The 19,157-nt window shown below is 32.2% G+C and overlaps 2 protein-coding genes across 5 annotated transcripts; one reads left to right on the top strand and one right to left on the bottom strand.

Annotated features, from left to right (window-relative positions):
* Nucleotides 1–2,001: 2,001 nt before the first annotated feature.
* On the top strand, nucleotides 2,002–2,705 carry Bet1 (Blocked early in transport 1). Its single transcript, XM_026636547.2, has one exon. It carries the CDS (start codon nucleotides 2,185–2,187, stop codon nucleotides 2,521–2,523), a length of 339 nt encoding a protein of 112 aa, XP_026492332.1. The 5' UTR covers nucleotides 2,002–2,184; the 3' UTR covers nucleotides 2,524–2,705.
* Nucleotides 2,706–8,422: 5,717 nt separating this feature from the next.
* On the bottom strand, nucleotides 8,423–18,305 carry LOC113397987 (uncharacterized). Of its 4 annotated transcripts, none has more exons than XM_026636533.2 (22): nucleotides 18,172–18,305; nucleotides 17,687–17,789; nucleotides 17,472–17,605; nucleotides 16,774–16,968; nucleotides 16,517–16,609; nucleotides 16,141–16,251; nucleotides 15,734–15,927; nucleotides 15,486–15,624; nucleotides 14,851–14,933; nucleotides 14,401–14,540; nucleotides 12,950–13,096; nucleotides 12,689–12,807; nucleotides 12,125–12,178; nucleotides 11,849–12,004; nucleotides 11,397–11,528; nucleotides 10,964–11,185; nucleotides 10,210–10,299; nucleotides 9,977–10,117; nucleotides 9,501–9,635; nucleotides 9,292–9,399; nucleotides 9,002–9,158; nucleotides 8,423–8,758 (listed from the first exon to the last, which is right to left on the bottom strand). In XM_026636533.2, exons 2-22 carry the CDS (start codon nucleotides 17,775–17,777, stop codon nucleotides 8,649–8,651), a joined length of 2,751 nt encoding a protein of 916 aa, XP_026492318.1. In that variant the 5' UTR covers nucleotides 17,778–17,789; nucleotides 18,172–18,305; the 3' UTR covers nucleotides 8,423–8,648. The 4 variants fall into 4 exon arrangements, with proteins under 4 accessions (XP_026492318.1, XP_026492319.1, XP_064072700.1 ...); XM_026636534.2 differs by having other exon boundaries at nucleotides 14,851–14,903; XM_064216630.1 differs by lacking the exon at nucleotides 18,172–18,305 and adding an exon at nucleotides 17,879–18,127.
* Nucleotides 18,306–19,157: the final 852 nt, after the last annotated feature.

The following is a 19,157-nucleotide window of genomic DNA, read 5'->3' as shown; positions in this document are numbered from 1 at the left end:
ATCATTAAGGTATTATATACAAATGTAGTACAACAACAATTATTATATTATTATTATTTTGATAAAATAGGCGGACGGATATGAAATTTTGACAATATCTTACATCGCCAATGCGTCGCTAATATTAGGAGCGAAGTTGGAGTTTAGTATGGTGTTGCTGCACTGCCTCACCTTACTCATTCTTCAAACTAAAATTTAGCGACATTATTAAGTTTTGCTGTTTGGCAGGAGAATATATGGTTTTGGGGTACTACTGAGACAGGCTGGCACGAAGCCCTACTAACAAGTACATATATGATGCCAATATTTATTTGTATTCATATTCGGTCCAGTTGAAGAAAGTAATGATGGTATTATTTTCATTTTGGCTATATATGACGATTATGTATGACGTCTGCTCTCCTGAAACCAACAAGTACTATCATTAATTTAGCTATAATTTATACATAATATATAGCCTATAACCATCTGGAATAATGTACTATTCAAATGGTAAATGAATTTTCAAATAGGTACTGGTGATCCGGAGTATACTTCCCGTATAGTAACAAACTCCTAAACTGATCGAAGACGCAGTGGCTCCATCACTGATCACGGAGAGGGAGATGGTGATGTCCCTCGGCCGCTTGAGACCCCAGTGGACACAGCGTAGCACACCCTGACTGATTGTGCTAAGTGGGGTTAGTTGATGTGGTTTTTAACCACTGAAACCTCTACGATGGTCGTCCTGTTTACGGGATCGTTTTGACAAAACGCATCCGAAGCTCCTCTTGTGGGGTTCTTCGCGCAAATTCAGAACCTTCATAAAGGGAGGGGGAGAGAAATCATCTTAATCCCGAACTCCCACGTTGCTTTGTCTCACTCAGGAAGAGGTAGAAAATTGTTTCGATTTCGACCTCCGTGACCTTGACACAGTTCCGTTCGCATTTGAGAGAGAGTGATCTCGATCACCTCAGGGGGAGAGAGTGATCTCGATAGCCTCAGGCGAGAGAGAGTGATCTGGATCTAAATAGCCTCAGGGGGCAGATAGTTCACTTGATCCTCTCGCACTAGATAGGGCAACGTGAGTTCATCCCAGCATCTGAGCCCCCTTTAGGCTGTGTAAAAGTAATGCCAGTACTGAGCCAAGATAATGCATCAACCAAGCGGGTTTGGCACTATGTCAATCCCATTCTATCGTCTCCTTCCAGACTATTCCCGCCTACTTTCTGTAGTTAACTGTGCCATAGGGTAGCTCGCTTTTATTGTCACCTAATAAAATTTTTGAAGATGCATATTTGTATAATAAACATTTCTCTATTATAGAAAAATAAAACTTAATTATAAAGGAAATAAGTAAAATGATATGGTTATTATAAGTAACCGTTTCTATCACATCTAAAAAAAGATATGAATATCGTTCTGGTACGTCAATGCATACAAAGTACGAAAACATTAAACGCATGAAATATTCCTTCTGTCTCTCTTTAATATAATGGTAACCCGTCTGTAAGAAAGAATGAAGAGAATGTGAAACCGATTTCGATATTATATTCGTTTCGTCTCTTTTTCACAAACTATGTAAAGTTAAACAAAGAAATCGGATGTCAATATCGATATTTAATCGAAAAATCGGTTTCACAACCGATGTCACAAAAATCGAATAACGCCCAAGCCTACAAATCCATGAACGACGTTTTATTTTTTTAAGCAAGTTTCTCACTACGTTGTTGACAGTGTCAAGTAGCGTTTCGTTAGATTATAAGTTCTAGTTGACTGTTGATATTCTTGTTGACCTCATATATAATTTAATAACTAATCGAATCTTATCGTTTATTAGAATCAAAATATTGAAATTTATTGTTAAAGTCATACTTAAAAACATGATTTTATATCAATAATTTAAAATTTAATGTGACATTTCAGTTTTTAACAAAACGCATTTGATGATTTGTCACTTCATTTACAAATTACAATTTTCGCTCTGGAGTTCCGTATCACTACTACTCTAAAGATTATCCCAGTACTTATTTTATATAACTAAAATATTAACTAAATCAAAGTATACAGAAAAGTAAAACAAATTACGTACACGTCACGTCTGGAAACCTTGCTGTAACTTTAAATAATAAAACATCATCTGTAATTAATTGAATTATTGTGAAACATAAGTAATCACTTATCATCACGGCGGGTCGAAGTAGTATGCGGCGGGCTCGGGATGGCTACCAGTATCAGCCCATACCAAGGGCTGCTACAGACGATGTGTTTGAACACGAAAATGAAAGAATGGCAGAAGAGCTGAGTGGAAAAATCACGACACTTAAACATATGTCAATAGAAATTGGAAACGAGGTGCGAATACAAGATAAAATATTACGAGGGATAGATGATGATGTTGATAGAAGTTCAGGATTTCTCGGTAAAACTATGGGTAGAGTTCTCAAATTGGGCAAAGGAAATCATAACTACTACATATTTTATTTATTCCTCTTTTCAATCTTTGTATTTTTCTTACTTTATATTATATTAAAGTTTAGGTGATATGCATTTTAAGGTTGATACTTTTATGTTATGTGATAATTTCTCAGCAAATTTTTTAAGGTTTTGTAAATAGTAATATTTATATAATTTGATGTTGGAACATAAAAAAAATTATAATAGTAAGTAACCATATGTTTTGTTTATATTTATTGTAACTATATTTAAACAAAATAAATAAAATCCATGAATGCAAAAGCATTAAAAAATTTCATTAGTAAGCCTTTCGAACTGAGTGAATTCTCTATGTCTTTTATCTATAATTTGAAGAGTAAGTTTCCACTTTGCAGACACTGGTGAAATATAATCTCTGGTGTAATATTATTCATAATTTCATCAAATGGCTGGCTCTATGGAGATATTTATACAACTTGTAATCTTAATATTGAGGGAAGCTGATCATTTATGTCACCGGGCTCAATGTTATGTTAGTCTGTTTTATTCAAAAAGTTTATTAATACACAGAACTTAAATATACATTTATTCAACATTCTGCTCACTCTACATAAACTGATTTTTATAAGAGGAAATTATTTTTATTAGAAATTCTTGATATACAACTCTTTAAGCAAGTTTAAATTTTCTTCACTAAATTTATTTTTCTGAGCTGAGAGATAAAATCTGCAAGTAGTATTTAATACTTTTGCACAACTATTTGCTGTGTCAATGAAAAGAGCAATAATACAACAAACGGTTTGAAAATTATCTTTTGTGCAGTATTCACTCAAATCATCTAAAATAATTGTGGATGGAATATTTTGCCAATTTGGTAGAGTGACTACACTTTCAATGAGTGACTGTAGACTTGATGTGTAAAGAAAACTAATCATTTTCATATAATGTCTATTAATTTGATTCACATCCTGTGATAACTCAGGCAACTCATTTAACTCTTCCGACAATATATACAAAACTTTGCCATTTTTTGCACAAGATAATGCCTTACTGAAAAGGTTTTTTCTGTTTTGTACAGAATCTTCAAAGTAAAAATCACATATTACATTAACTTCAGTCATTTTTAGCTCCAAAAACGCTTGTGTAATCTCAATGCTCTAAATTTTTAGTTCAAGTTAACTAACATTAATTAACATAATGAAAATATAACAGAAAAAATCAGAAAGTAGAAGAATTATATTTACAAATAACATTTAAATAGTTTGGCTTTAAAGTTAAAAGTTTGCGATTTAAATTGTTTACGTATAATTTAGCCACAATCCACTGTCCACAGATTAATAATGATATAACAATTTACATCAAACTTAAAAATGTTTTCCCGCTAGCATTAGCCTCCCTTTTTTTACTTTTTGTTAATATGCGTCTTCCTCTTCACTGTTCACTTTTGAATTGATTTGGTTCACTAATCACTTTCACATTAATAAATTATGACAAACAGAGTATATTGTGAGCTGTCAAATTTGACATAAGGCTTTAGCTTTAGTCTCGAAGCTTTGTACCAGCGTTGCAGAACTATCGATAGTTTGACTATCGATAGTTGACCTCGAAAACTATTCAGGATATCAATAGTATCGTATTGATCAATACTATCGATACTATCGATAGCTCTCCGTGAGCAATACTATCGATAGTGATAAACTAATACTATAAAAAAATCGCTGGCTATCGATAGTCTAAAACTATCGATACTATCGATAGTAGCAATAGTATTGTTCTTGGGAAGCTATCGATAGTATTGACACGTGACAAAACGATCGATAGTATCGCTTACACCTTAACTATCGATAGTCTATCGATAGTGGACTATCGATATGCAACACTACTTTGTACGTTATTAGTATAAAAGAGGTCTTTAATAACATTGTAGTTTAGTTGATGTCTATATTATTTACAAATGTAAAATTAAATTTCAGCTTTACAAGCCCAATTATAATCATGTTATATGTAATAATTAAATAAATAAATGTTATAAGTAAATATTTATAACCAATTCTAATTAAAGAAAGAGTAAAGATAAACAAACCCTATATATATACACATTAAATTTTCCATGGGATTTGTTAAAAGCTCCGCTGTAATATACACTAAACTACTGATAATACCACTTTATTTTTATTTCTAAAGTTCTGATGTTAACATTGTCAAGTGTTATTCAAGAATTACACCATTGCGTCAATTCAATTCTAAAGTAGTTTATTTGTCTTTATTCCTCTTGTGGTTCGAATAATAGTACACTTTTTTCGTGGGTCTAAAAGTTTCATATTAACTTTCTGTATTTCATCTTTAAACTGTATTTTTACTATCCTTTCCAACTACGTCCAATATTTACGACTTGACCATAATTAGGACTGAGTAAACAAACTAAACAGATGAAAAAATGTTTTACAATGTTACTCCGCATTTTGCTTATGTTGCGACGGAGGTTAAATCGAATTGAAATGTTTTAAAACTTATAATTCTTAAAGTTGCCTGGAATAATTATTAGTCGTATATATTTTAAAATCACCTTAATATATACATCCTGGAGTCTAGGCCGTCTAAAATCATACGTCTGATGACAATTAATATAATTATGTTGTTCTCGATGATGTTAGCGCGTTTTTTAATATTATGTTTAAGTAAAGTTAATTAAGAGATACACAAACACTAAACTCTTTCAATTTTAACATTCCAATTAACTTAACTTAAAATATATTTCTAAAACATTGTTACCAGTTTTCCAAATATTAGCTGGAATTATAGCGGAATTGGTTACTGTAAAGAGGCTGCAGGTGAGGTTGGAGTCAGGGCCAGCATTAACCTAGATAGTTACCTAGCGATTCGGACTGAACAAACAGTCGGCGCTGTTTTCCAGTGCAATTTGATCGAGTACATACTCTAATGATATGCGTGGGGCACAGTATTGAGGGTATCCAACACTTGAGACTGACACTCAAGATTTTATTTGTTTATCTTTGTTTAATGATTATTTTGTTATTATTGTTCAGTTCAACGAAGTATCTTATCGTTACGGTTTATTACAAAAAAAGTTATTGCAAATAAAATGAGGAGGAAGTTTTATACAACGTTGAATTTACTAACTATATGAAGAAAAACGTTTTTTTTAAATTATGTTCTTTATGACACCAGTTATTAGTTTCAATACATCGTCGCTTACTTTATTCATAATATCCATTTATTTTTATAAAATAATTTCCAGTAATTGAGTCTCTTTTTCAGAAACTTAAATATCATATCCATTCTTATATCTTTATCTTAACTAAAATGTCTTATTAATGTGCCTTTTTCGTGCAAACCTATTGTTTCTTCTTTGTAATCCCTTACTATTCCTTAAAAGTTTATACAAATATTTCAAAAATAGCTAAAAATTAATGCTATACAATCAAATTGGCTTTATTAACCCACCTATTTGTTTCTGTTATCATCATATAAACTTATAATATATTAAACGTTAAGGCACTGAAATTTAGAATGAATTCTATGCCTTTTATTAAATTAAAATCTTTTTTATTTTTTATCTCTATATTGTAACTAACTTTAGGCTGTTCCATGTTCCTATTTACGTAATGTAATTGTATACATTCAATTAATTGTAGGTACCTGGACATGTAGGCCACCAGTAGGTTCTGAGCCCCGGCGCATTGGTTGACATTCGTCTGAAGGAAGCCGAATTATACGCTCATATCAAAAATGCAGCTTCCACCTCGGCCTGGAGCCGTACAATGTTCTGGTGGTCTGGATGCTTAAGACCCTACGAGATGGGAGGGTTGCACTCTCTCGACCCCATCGATTGCCTGAACGGCTTGGTGGCGTCTACCCCACACCGCTCAGCTTCCCGGTTCATTCCGATTATTTGTCTATCGGCGCCACACCGGAAACAAAGGCCTCGTTCTGCACTGAATGGGCAAACATTTGCAACCCCTGTTTTCAAGTATAATCACGAGTATGGTTAGATGTATCTTGCACTGAGAAGGCCTATATATTTCGTATAATTCACTAAAAATACGTATCTACTGCCATAAAAGTTCTTTAGTAATCGAAAATATATTAAAAGTTGGCTGTTAAAGGGTTTCACATAGTTTCACTTTAATTTAACATAAAAGATAAACAGTTTCAAAAGTTGTAACTTCAAATATTATTTAAATAATATATATTTATTAAAACAATGAATGTGGCGAGACGCCACAACTTGATTCAATAAAACAATTCAATTGTAAATTAAATTTATTAAAAATCATTCCTATAAAATAGTTTTAAATATAAATTAGGCATGTTCTAGTGAAAGTATTTTAACATGTTTAAGTTTAGAAAAAAAAACATCATTTTTTTCTCTTAATATAATACAATACAATAAAATAACTCCAATTTAATGGTATGCTATGAGAATATTTTATAATATTTACATTATTAAAACAAGTTTAATGGTACTGGTTCTAAAATTTTCGTTTCAATGTGTGTGTTATTGGACATGAAGAAAGTAAATTTTTTTATATGCATTAAAATTTTAATTTGATCTATTGGTTATCAAGCTGCCTTGATTTATCAACGATTGCAATTTTTCAGCCACTTAATTTTTACATTTACTCATATAATTTTGATGTTTAAGTAGTAACACTAAATCATTTTAGTAAATGAAAAAGCTGTCGGTTGAAAAATTAATAAAGTATACACCGAAATAAGAGATGCGACAAAGCAGACTTATTATTTACGTTTTTCTGATGTTATCGGCTACTAACCAGGACAGCGAAGTTAATTGTAATTAAATAAACATATTTACTTCTCAAAAAAAGCACAAGTTATTTGATTTATGAGATTTTAACTCAGAGCAAAGATATTCATTTTCATTATTTTTTTAGCAGTATATGCGCACATCCAGTTAAAGGATATTTCTCTAGCACTTAGCACCTCTTTTGTTAAGCATCGATTACTAATGTGTAAAAATCTTTAAAAATATGTTTGTTAAAAAAGATTTTATATTTTAAATTATATTCCTGTTCAAACGATATGGTGACGTTTGCTATATTCGATAGCTCTGATGAAATTTATAAAATTGTTTGACAACTAATTTTGTATCTTTCTAGCATAAAAAATAAATACCTATTCTTTTGTAATTGTCATTAAAACAGATTGGTTTCTCGCCATGAATTATGTCGATAAGATCGCTACCAACATCTTGAGCAATTTAAACTTCCAAGCATTATTATACTCTCAAATATTTTCTTCTATTTAAACTAAAAATGCGTGATCAAATTTTAAACCACAACAGATACAGGTTAAAAGCAGAAAAAGCATTATTCGCCATTACATTTTTCTTCGGCCATTATCTGTCATGGTTCAAAACTTTTCACTGTAATTTTAATATCAATTCATTATACTTCAGATATTTTTGAATAATAATATTTCCTTTTATATTTATTGGTTAATTTTTAAAAGAAATTGCCCAGAAAGGATTTGATAGTCATTTAATACTTAAATAATGTGAAGTTGTAGCACTTGTTTGAAATAGTTGAAATGAAATAAGTTTAGACTTACATTAGTTGAAAAAATATTAAGTTTTTACATCTAAAACATATTTATATTTTGGCGGATATAATATTGAAAAGATTGAAATTGCAAAGTCTGGATGAAGGTCCGCATGCTCTAAGCCACTAAACCATCACAGTTCTTTAACTCTATATATATGTATTTATTATTATTCTAGTCTAGAAATATACCATTAAAGTCCACAATTATACTTAATATTTTACATAGCTTCTATATTTAAATTATCTGTGTATATTGACAATCGTGAATTCGTGATACAATTAACCACTTACGTTACATGCTTATGACAGAGGGTTATTGTTAGCTCTGTGATATTATAATTTCATTAGTGCCTATACAGTTGCACGAAATTTTGTCAATTGTCTCGGTTCTGTGTCAAGTGCCAGTTAAAATGTAATTCATCTTATCACAATGAGTGACATATCATCCCGATATCGCGCCTTTAACAATAACCCTGAGGCACATACATATTGTACATTAATAAAGAAGATATTTCCAGATATTTTTAAGAATTTTTTCCTTAAATAACTTAGCAAATAGTTTATTTGTGTATTGGTTCTACATTCTTTCCTTTCAAAGTGTCCTTCAGAAATATAACAAATCAGTCACATTTACAATTCATGTAATTCTCATTCCTGTTGTTTACTTGCTTCTGTTATTGATTCATATTGTTCTTTGTCCAGTTCCGTCATGGTGAAACTACCATCTGGTAATAAAAGTACTACACGTCTCGTACCGCCTGAAAATTGGCAGCAAATTTGTTAATGCTAAGTAGTACATTACCTTTCCAATATATGTATTAATTCATTTTATAAAAATATAAGTAGCAATACTTTTATACATTTAAATAGTAAACATTGTGAGAATTTTTATACAGAATATAATCCTATTATACAGAAGAATAGAAGACTACTTATCAACAGGAAAATCGTATCATATACAAAGTTGAATATTATGAATTATATCGTATATGGTTGCTCACCGGGTGAGGGCAGGTCCGCCTGCACGAGCTGCGCGATGACCTGCGTGGCATCCTCTCCGGGCTCGCCCTCCACCTGCACGGCCACCTGCTGCAGCGCGCCCGCCTCGCCGCCCGGCATTAATTGCGCGAGCTGCGTCGGGTCGATCGCCAAGACGTCCTGTTGTACGTAATCATTGTATTTAGCTCTTTTTTTTTTTTTCAAAGTCAAAATAAACCTTTGGTTGTTAGTTCCAACTATTAATTACAGATATATGTCATAAGACACTAAAACGACATTTCGAAATAATTACCTGTCCATCTTCCCTCGTAACATAAGTTACGCCTTCACCTTCCCCTTCTACTGCATCCTCTACTCCTTGCACAGAACCTTCTACTCCTTGAGCAGCTACTAATAAGGTCTGTAATCAAAAAAATCAAAAAAATTGCGTTATAATTATTTTCGATAAAATCAAAATTTAACTTTATTCTTGAAGAATTTAGAAAAACCTATTAAATTTACCTGTCCATCTTCTCTCGTGACATACATCACACCCTCTCCTTCGCCTTCGACGGTGCCTTCAACACCCTCTACGGAACCTTCTACGCCTTCCGCTGCCACTAACAGTGTCTGACCAGCTTCATTTTCCCCTGCCACCTGTTTTACCATATTTTGTTACTTATTTTCAAACATAATATATGCCACAAAATATACCTCCCCTTGCACATAATCTGAATCTTTACTTATGTTAATTTATACTTAGATTATTATATGTTTTCAACATATGTGATCAATTTGAATTTTTCATGTCCTTCAAGCAATTTGCATAATGCAATTATGGATGTGAAAACTATCATAACTTTTGAGGCTTGCTTACTTTCAAACCATTTCATATTACGTTTTAACTCCTTGTTTTATTACTGTAGTCTAAAACTGTATTTATGCAAGTCCTTTAAAGATAAAAGAAGAAAAAGTATATAATTATTTTTATTACTAACTTGATACAACACGCCGTCTTCTCCTCTTATCATGATGGGTGGATGTCCTGCGTGTAGCAAGCCCACCTCTTCGCCATCGTCCACTCCGACACCTTCTTCTAACAATTGCTTAACTGCACTGGCTTCCACCTTTACCTCCGTCTGTCATTGAGATTTATTTTAGTATTTGATACAAGTTATGGTTTATGTTTAAAGCATTATAATAACAATATGCTCTGCATAATTATACTTACACCATCTTCATCAGTTAAAACTGGTAAAGATGGTTGTGCTCCATCACCCTGTACTAACATTCCTGTTGTGCCTCCTGGTGACATTTCAACCTGTTGAACATAATTTACTCTTTAGGAATAAAACATTTAAATAGTGACTAAAGTGCTCACGATTTTTATTTACATACTATTATCAGAACTGTAAAATGTCCAAATATTTGTACATAAAAAACAATAGGCTATTTGACAATGCGAAAAATAAAGTGTCAATTATTGTAATCAGAATAAATTATGAGTTTAAAAATGGTTATTTATCAACAAAAGTTGAAAATAATAATTAATTTATTCAAAAATCCATAACAAAAAATGCATTTTTTTAAACGTTTGTCATGTGACACAAAATGCTCCCGATTGGTCGGGCTTATGATTACGTCACTTGCTTATTAACCTCGTTTGTCTACTGTATGTGGATTATATCTGCCACAGATTATAATACAGGCAAGTGATGTCACCGACCCCATTGCAGCGCCATATTGTCAAAGTAGCGTTTTCGCGCACTATTTAAATATGGAATTTTTATTTTGTTATTTTTCAGCAAATATCATTTGTTCCTTAACCTCTACTAAATAATATAAAATGCACTTTAAAAACCAGTCAAATAGCCTATTATGTGAGGATGCTAAATGATATATTGAATTAATAAAAATTAGGCTATGCATCATATTAAAAAGAGTATGTCGCCATCAAGGTCTACAAACTACATTAATGTCTATACCTTCATGAGCATGGTAGCGTGGTGTGTCTCCGGAGGCGGAGTGGCCGGCGGCTGTGGTGGCGGCGTGGGCGGCGGTGTGGGCTCTCCCTCGGCGCGCGCTAGTCTCCGACCGGTCACCGGGCACAAGGACAACTCCCTTTCCGGACTGGGCGAGGGAAGAGGGCCGAGATCGCGCGGGAAGGGATCCTCTATGCCGTCGGAAGACTCTGAAGAAGCTTCCCACTGGAGCATAAAATATGACTGTTTAACTGCTATAACAATGATATTTCCAAATCTGTACATTATAACCTCTAACTGCTCCTAATATATTTTATATTTCACTGATTAGCATGTATGAACTACATATTGAATGGGTTTGCTGCAATATCATTCCACCAACAAATTATAAATCCTTACTAACTTCGATCACTTACATCCTAGTTATCTGGTTTACCTTATCAAACTCAATGGTGATGGGTTTTTCCCGTATGCGCACGATGTTCCCGGCGGCCGTGGACACCGAGTACCCGCGCCCGCGGCCGCGGCCTCGCGTCGAGCCGCCGGAGCCGCGCAGTAGACTGTCACCCTGAAATAAAATTAACATTTCACCGACTATAATATGAACTATTAATTTATTTAAAAATTGTCTCACACTCTTTAGTAAGAATAACGGTCTAATGTTGAGTAAAGTCCTGCTAAACTGATAAGATTCGGAGATAATTCTAACACAAATTCTAGTGTTTCAACTCTTATAGTTTCTACTATAACATCTAGTAAATACATCTATGAGAAAAATGAATTCCGTCTATTACTTTATAAGCTTATCATAATAAAGCTAAATTCTCTAGCTAGATTTTTATTATTTATATAGTATATTCCAATTAAAACTAATAAAGAAAATGTCACCTGTGCAAGCTTCTTATTAAGGATTGTGACCGGCGACTTTCCCTCTGATGCGCCGTATGGTCGCTGTATTGTACGTTGGATAATCTTCTGTCCCGAAGGAGTTATAATAGTCTTTTCTGTCACCTGTTGTCCTCCAGCACTATATGTCTTTTTTATCTGTTTTTAATCGTGTGAAAATATTTAACACTTTTTGAGTGAAAATAAGTATGATAGAAGTATGGTCAGTTATGTTACTTTTAAGGGGTTGTTAAGGATTTAAAGTTATAAAATAGATACCTGTGATGATACAGGTGTGTTTGCTGGTGAAGACTTCTTCTCCTCCATTTTTTTCTACAAAAAAAAAAATGACACATGTAACTGTGTTTAAGTGACATATTCGATATTAAGCCCTGTATATTTTATAAATCAAATGAAAAGGATTAAACAAATAAACTGTAGATTTACGAACACGTTTCATGTGATTTGATCTTGATTAAAATATCTTAATTTATAAGGTACAACTGTATACCACTTAACTACTTATATACATTATAATTAATTCATATATGCATAACAATTTCACTGACTTTAAAATCATAATTTTTTCTCGAATTCACAATATATTATTTAGATAATTGACCAATGATGTCATATAGAGTTAAGGTAGGTAGTTATTAATTGATTAAATTTTTACGCTTCCAATGTTCAGCCATTGGAATCTATTTTAAACAACAGTATATGATTCACATGCTAAGAATGGCATGGCAATGCAGCCATTCAGTTACAAATTCTATGGATGTAGTGGTAGCCCAAATTTTAAGCGAATTATTTAAGAATATTACTAGATTTACGTTTCACTACCTGTTTGGCAGCCATGATCTGTTTTCTGATCACCTCTTGATCTATATTCAAACCAGGTCCTAACTTGCCAGGAGAATTAATTTTCATTATACCGGAACTCTTGGACATTATGTACACACCTTAAATATAAAAAAATATATATGTATAAAATACTGTAGTTAGGTAATGCAAAAAAATTATCATCAATTTGTGTAACATTATATAAAAGTAAACAAGGGAAGAGCTGTTACTGTGGTCTTTGACAATTTAGCTATTACTTACCAGTACTAAGGTTTGGCATGTGTTTAGGGTCAACTTTAATGACACCTTTGATGTTAGGCATACCCTTGCCTCCGAGACCTAAAGATTTCACTAGTTCGGGGTCTATATTTGATTTTGGGGAAGACTGCCCATTTAATATTTTCTTTTCTGTTAACAAAAGAAAAAAGAAAATAGTGTTTGTATAATCTCTAATTTTCTAATCTCTACTATCTCTAAATCATTGTCTATATTCTTGATTGTATATATCGTCCACATACCTTCAGATATTACATCAGTTTTGATAGCTGCTAACAAATATCTATTCTTATTATGTATACAAAATAAAAAATTACCTTTTGCATATTTTGACCAACACTCAAAACTTGAATATTATTATATAAGTTTAAGTATGTGTATGTGTTATTTGAAGTTTTATTTTAAAATAACTAAACCGAAATAATAGTTGGATATAATAAAACTGTAGTTCTTTTTTGTCCATCATTAACAATCTTATGGAGGTATATAATTTATCTTTTTTCATTTCTTATATTGAAATAATTAAATTAGTTTTGGATTGTACTCCTATTTTCCGAACTTGTTTATATCAATAGAAGCACATAAATGGACGAGAGCAATTAGTCCATTGAAATGTTACAATTTTAGGGCCAAACTGAACATTTACTAGAGGACGCGATTTTATTTATGGGACATGTAGGGGGGGTCAATACAACCTTAACTGTTGGCGCCCTTGTCCCCCGCCCGCCATCTTGAAAAAAGGGGTGGACACATATTTTTAACTATATCTCCGAAACTATTAATTTTATGGAAAATTTGTGAATACATAATTTGTAGCAAATCGTTGTGGCTACAATTATGTTTATATGACTTTTTACCATAAACTTAAAAAGTTATAAGCAAAAAAGCGAGAAAATTTGCTCAAAAATTTTCTATTTTGCTTAATAACTTTTTCTTTTTAATTTGGGACAAAATTAGATCAGAACGAATTTATAGAGCATGTCTTTCTGAAAAATTTGCTTTAAAAATCTTTTCATTTTGGTCAATTTTAAACGATGTTACAGCACTCCAAAGTCGACCAGGTTCATCAATGCTCGTGATAGCTCAGCCAAAACATCTTGTTTACCTTACTTTTATGATCTCTAGTTTTCTAGTAACATATTTTCTAAAAAAATTTTTACAATTCCTACAATTTCGGAGATATAGTTAAAAATATGTGTCCACGCCTTTTTTTCAAGATGGCGGGCGGGGGACAAGGGCGCCAACCCCACAAACTAAGGGTTAAGGTTGTATTGACGCCCCCTACATGTCCCACAAATAAAATCGCGTCCTCTAGGAAATGTTCAGTCAATGTAACATTTTAATGGACTATATGTGATTTGTTACAATTAATTATAGTTTCAAATTCACGAAAATATTCGCTTAAAGAATTTAGTAAAAGAAGTGGAAGCGCATACCTCTGACGGAATCGCTGTCGGAGTAATCGTCGTCGCTGGACATCTCGCGCTTGATGCGTTTGCTGGCGGGCTCGTCGTCGGCGCCGCACCACGCCTTCACCTGGTCCAGTGCGCGCGCCTTGCTCGAGCGCTGCAGGCGTCTGCGAGCCAACGCGGACACTCGTTATAATTGGACACGTGGTCGGGAGGCCAAGTGATATTGCGATAGTTACTGCACCATCTGCATACAGTTTTCCAGCACAGTCCCATTTGACTAGCATTATAGATTATTTATGTAACTGTTGCATACACATATTGAGTTCATAAAAAATAACAAAGTGGGTTTCCTTGATAAATAATATTAGTTCGCCATATTACCCTTTCCTCAATAAAAGGGCTGTCCAATACAAAAACCTGTTTTTTTCTTTTGGATTAATTTAAAAGAAGTTACTATTTAATTTTTCTGCTTACCCAGTTGGTGTCAACACTGGACTGTCTGATTTCTTCACCATCTGCTTGACAACCTGTGGTATTGGAGTGCTTAACTGCTTAACCTAATAAACAATCGACCTAGTAACTACTCATAGAAACAGCAATTTTTAAGATTCATGTACTAAACAACTAATTAGTTAAACTTTAGATATTAGATAAAAGTAAAGAATAACAAACTAGTTTCTAAATAAAAATATTGGAAGTTTTTTACTACAATGCACCATACCTCAAAGAAATATATGAATATTATATTTTAAAACAAAAAAAGGCCAATTGAATAAGCTATTGCTGTTTCTGAAGTATCTAACATACATTATACATTCATTTGATCTCCCATTTTTTTTAATGTTAATGATGGAAGTCAGTTCTTTAGTAAACAAGACATGGACTAATTTCTTTCACAAACACTTACTAGAAATGGAAATTTTCGACAGTTGTGTTTATAATTGGAGTAGATTTTTGGTTGACCTTGAACTCGACATAATTAGTTTTATAATAGGGATAGGTGTTACAATCTTGTGCTTTTTTGCAAAAAGATAAGTTCTGTAAATCTGCTGGTTGGTTTAATACTCAAAAGTTTAGTATTATAAAACAAATTAATTGAAGTAGTTTACCTGTACTGGATGTTGTTGCTGTTGCTGCTGAGCTCGTAATGCTTTCAATTCTTTTTGACGTGCTAGTTGTTTTTCAAATGCTTCCAGAAGATGCTTGCAGGTTTCCATATTTTCTACTGGCTCCCATGTGTTCTGTTCACTAAGAATAAAAGTAATTTTGAGTTTCATCATCATTAAAAAAAAATACTATGGTCTTTGTTAGAGTCTATTAAAATAATAAAAATGATCACTATTCATATTTCACTCACTGAGGGTATCCCTCCCACTTGAGCAGGTACTCGTAGTGCTTGCGGCGCGGGTTGAAGCGTTTGGCGAGTATCTTCTCGACGACGTACTCGCCCGCCTCCGCGCCCGCACCGCCCTCGCGCTCCGAGCGCCGCGCGATGCGCTCCTCCGCCGGCACGCGCTCCTGCGCGTTTCGCACCGAGTCTGACGACAATTCCTAACGAGAAGAATAATTATCCAATATAATATATTGGCTTTTGTACAATTTTAGCAAAACAACATTGCTGTGCTAGTTGGCTATTGATAATTTTGTTACCTTTACAGATCTCATTCATACATACAATTTGTTTTGTACTAGTTATATTATAATTGTTAATTTAGTTTTAAACAAATTTAAGAACTTAAAAATGTATTAATTAAATAAACATACTCTTGATCTATTAGCATTAGATATTGACATCTTATTGAGGAGAGCTTTCTGGGCTGGAGTTGCTTTAACATCATCACTCTCTTCCCCAGATGGTTGAGCCTCGGTATCCTCCTGAAAGTTTTATGACATATCAAATAGACACAGCTTGAATATATAATTGTTATAAAACAAATAGTTATTCAAATGTCCATACCAATATTGAGAAATAAAATAAATTCAACTTATCCATTAATAGAGTTATATTCAAAATAGTTTTAATATATTATCATATAACTAAAAATGTTTCTTGTGCTATACTTTACAGTTTACAATTACAGTTCTTGTACCATATCTCTTGTTTCTCTTCATTAATTATATTTTTAAAATAAATACAAACCACTTTGACGATTTTCCTGGGTCTACCACGTTTTTTCACTTCAGGAGCTGCTGTTTGCACAGGAACTAACTGATCTTCAGCCTTCAATTCCATCTATGAGAATAAATTAACTATTCATATTTTATTGTGATCATATAGTGTAGAAAAAGTTGTAATGATGCATAAAATGTCTTTTCTGTTAATTAATATTAAATTTATTTATATGGCATCAATTATACAAACAGTATTAATAATTTATTTTAAATTGCTATACTTACAACTTTAGCATGCGCAAATTTCGACAGAGATTGTACATTTGATCCAGCTGTTATCCATGCCGTTCTTTGAGCTTCTGGCATCCTGCACCATTGTTGATACAACTTCCAGCTGTTGTCAGCATTTGAAGTAGACCCATCTCGAACTGATGAGCACTTCCATAGCAGAAAAGCCCATACTTGTGATTTACTTTCATTCTACAAGTAAAAATTTAATATATGAATATCTCTTTAAAATTATGATTAAAAATATAAAGGAGCCAGGTGACAATACAATACATATGAGCATAGACACATTTCTACTTAATTTACAAGGAAATTATTTTAATATTTTGAAATTACAATAGCTTACACAATATTTATATTGCAGCTATGTATACATATTAATAACATTTTAAGATAATCAATATAAATAGTTTAATAATTTTAACAACTGATAAGATTTTTCAGTAGTGTTTAGTGTTATGTTATGCAGGCTACCCGCTAATTTCCGGCAAGTGCTAATGTAAGAGTAGCTTGGAAAATATGTTAAAATTCTGAAATTATCAAATTATTGTTTTAATTAAAATATACACATAAAAATGTTTATACTGATATGCTGTTCACTTTTCCACATTAGTAATACAAGTTTGATAATGAACTACTAACATTAGTTAATCTAATCATTCTGAATTGAAAGAAAACAATAAAATTTCACTTACACTGTCCCGTACTGGCGATTTACCAGTGCAATTATTAGTATTTTTGTGATCTTTAAACTCTTCAATAAAATGGAATGCTGAATGGCATTGTCCACATACCAAAACATCAAGGGTAGCCATTTGTTCATGTGCCTCTAAGTAATAGAACAGAAAATTAAATAATCATAAGAAAAATTGATGTATATTCAAAAATAATTTGATTAATAACTATATACCTTTTAGAGCTGTAGGATTTTTTGTTAAATCGTCCGGATTTCCCGACGGTATTTCTTCCGTAGTAGATTCTCCTTCTTCCATAGTCGTCATTGTAAAAGAAATCTAGGAGTGATACAATTATCATTTTAATTAAACTATCTATTATTTATAACCTAAATTAAACGCAGATTCCCGCCAAATGCTATATTCACTTTTTAGGCACATCCAACACAAATTAAATACTTTTCACGTAATAATTCAATCTTTAAATAAGTTAGTCATTAACTTCTTCATAAACATTATTGCTTATTTTTTTATTAATAACGCTTATAATATTAAGAATTTAAAACACAAGCTTCAGTGACACATAACACAAATCGACGCTTATTGACTTTCATCGTTCTCATTATGCTGCGATTGCAATGAATTACGATGATTATTTTAAAAAAAATATAACTTTAATATATTTATTTTATTCACTTGTAATAACCACTTTTTCACTTACCTACCAAAACAATGTCAAAATAATATTTTTTTTATTCTATAAATTACCCTCGTAGAACGAACGCAAAACGGAACAACTAAAGCAAGCATCAAATGCTATATGGTGAAAAAAAAGGAATGCCGACAATACCACACTAGCCTCTAGTAATGGCCGACATTCCTTGTTCTTGATTTCAAAATTTTCAAATACAACCAATAGGAGATGAGCAAGATGTGATTACAGACCAATAGAAAAAAAGAACTTGTCTGGCATAACGTAACAGACTTACTGTCACGATATTGACGACAAAATATGCCGAAGGTATAATTATGCCGACATATTTTACCGAAATTATCCGTATTTAAGTTTTAATAGGTATTAATAATGTTTTATGTGATTGATTAATCATTTTTGAAAAGTAACTGGTAAAAGCATTGTAGACATGATGAAATTGATATAAAAGGTATCAATTCAGTTCCATTAAAGTTATGAAACAGTTTTTGTATAATAAAATAATAATAATTATTATTCTATTGTTTTGGTAGTAATATTGTAAGGATACAAGTTTTCATAATACAAGATATGTATTTTTTTAAATATTTATATTTATAAAATGAAAACATTTATTTTTTAAACCCTAAGAAGACCTTTTTTAATATATATATTATCAAATACGTAAGTGGGGGATGATTGCTACCCACTAAAAACCTACTCTTTCCGATAAAGTGTAGGTACGCCACGGGATCGTTTATCGTGACATAAACTGTGGCGTACCCGTATATGAATTAGGGTACCATATCATAATTTATATAGTAATTTTTCCTTTATTTTATTTTATTTTAGAACGATGAAAGTATGTAATTGTGAAATTCGATACGATTTTCAGAATTTCTTTCTACGCAAATAAGTGAAACCATTATCATTATTACTTTCAATAATTGTGAAAAAAAGGTTTTATAATTTATTTTACAATAATATGTACTTGGTAGCTAAAACGACCAGTTATC

The sequence above is a fragment of the Vanessa tameamea genome, chromosome 13, assembly GCF_037043105.1.
Source record: "Vanessa tameamea isolate UH-Manoa-2023 chromosome 13, ilVanTame1 primary haplotype, whole genome shotgun sequence".
Taxonomy (NCBI): Eukaryota; Metazoa; Arthropoda; class Insecta; order Lepidoptera; family Nymphalidae; genus Vanessa; species Vanessa tameamea.
This window is presented reverse-complemented; position numbering and strand designations above follow the sequence as displayed.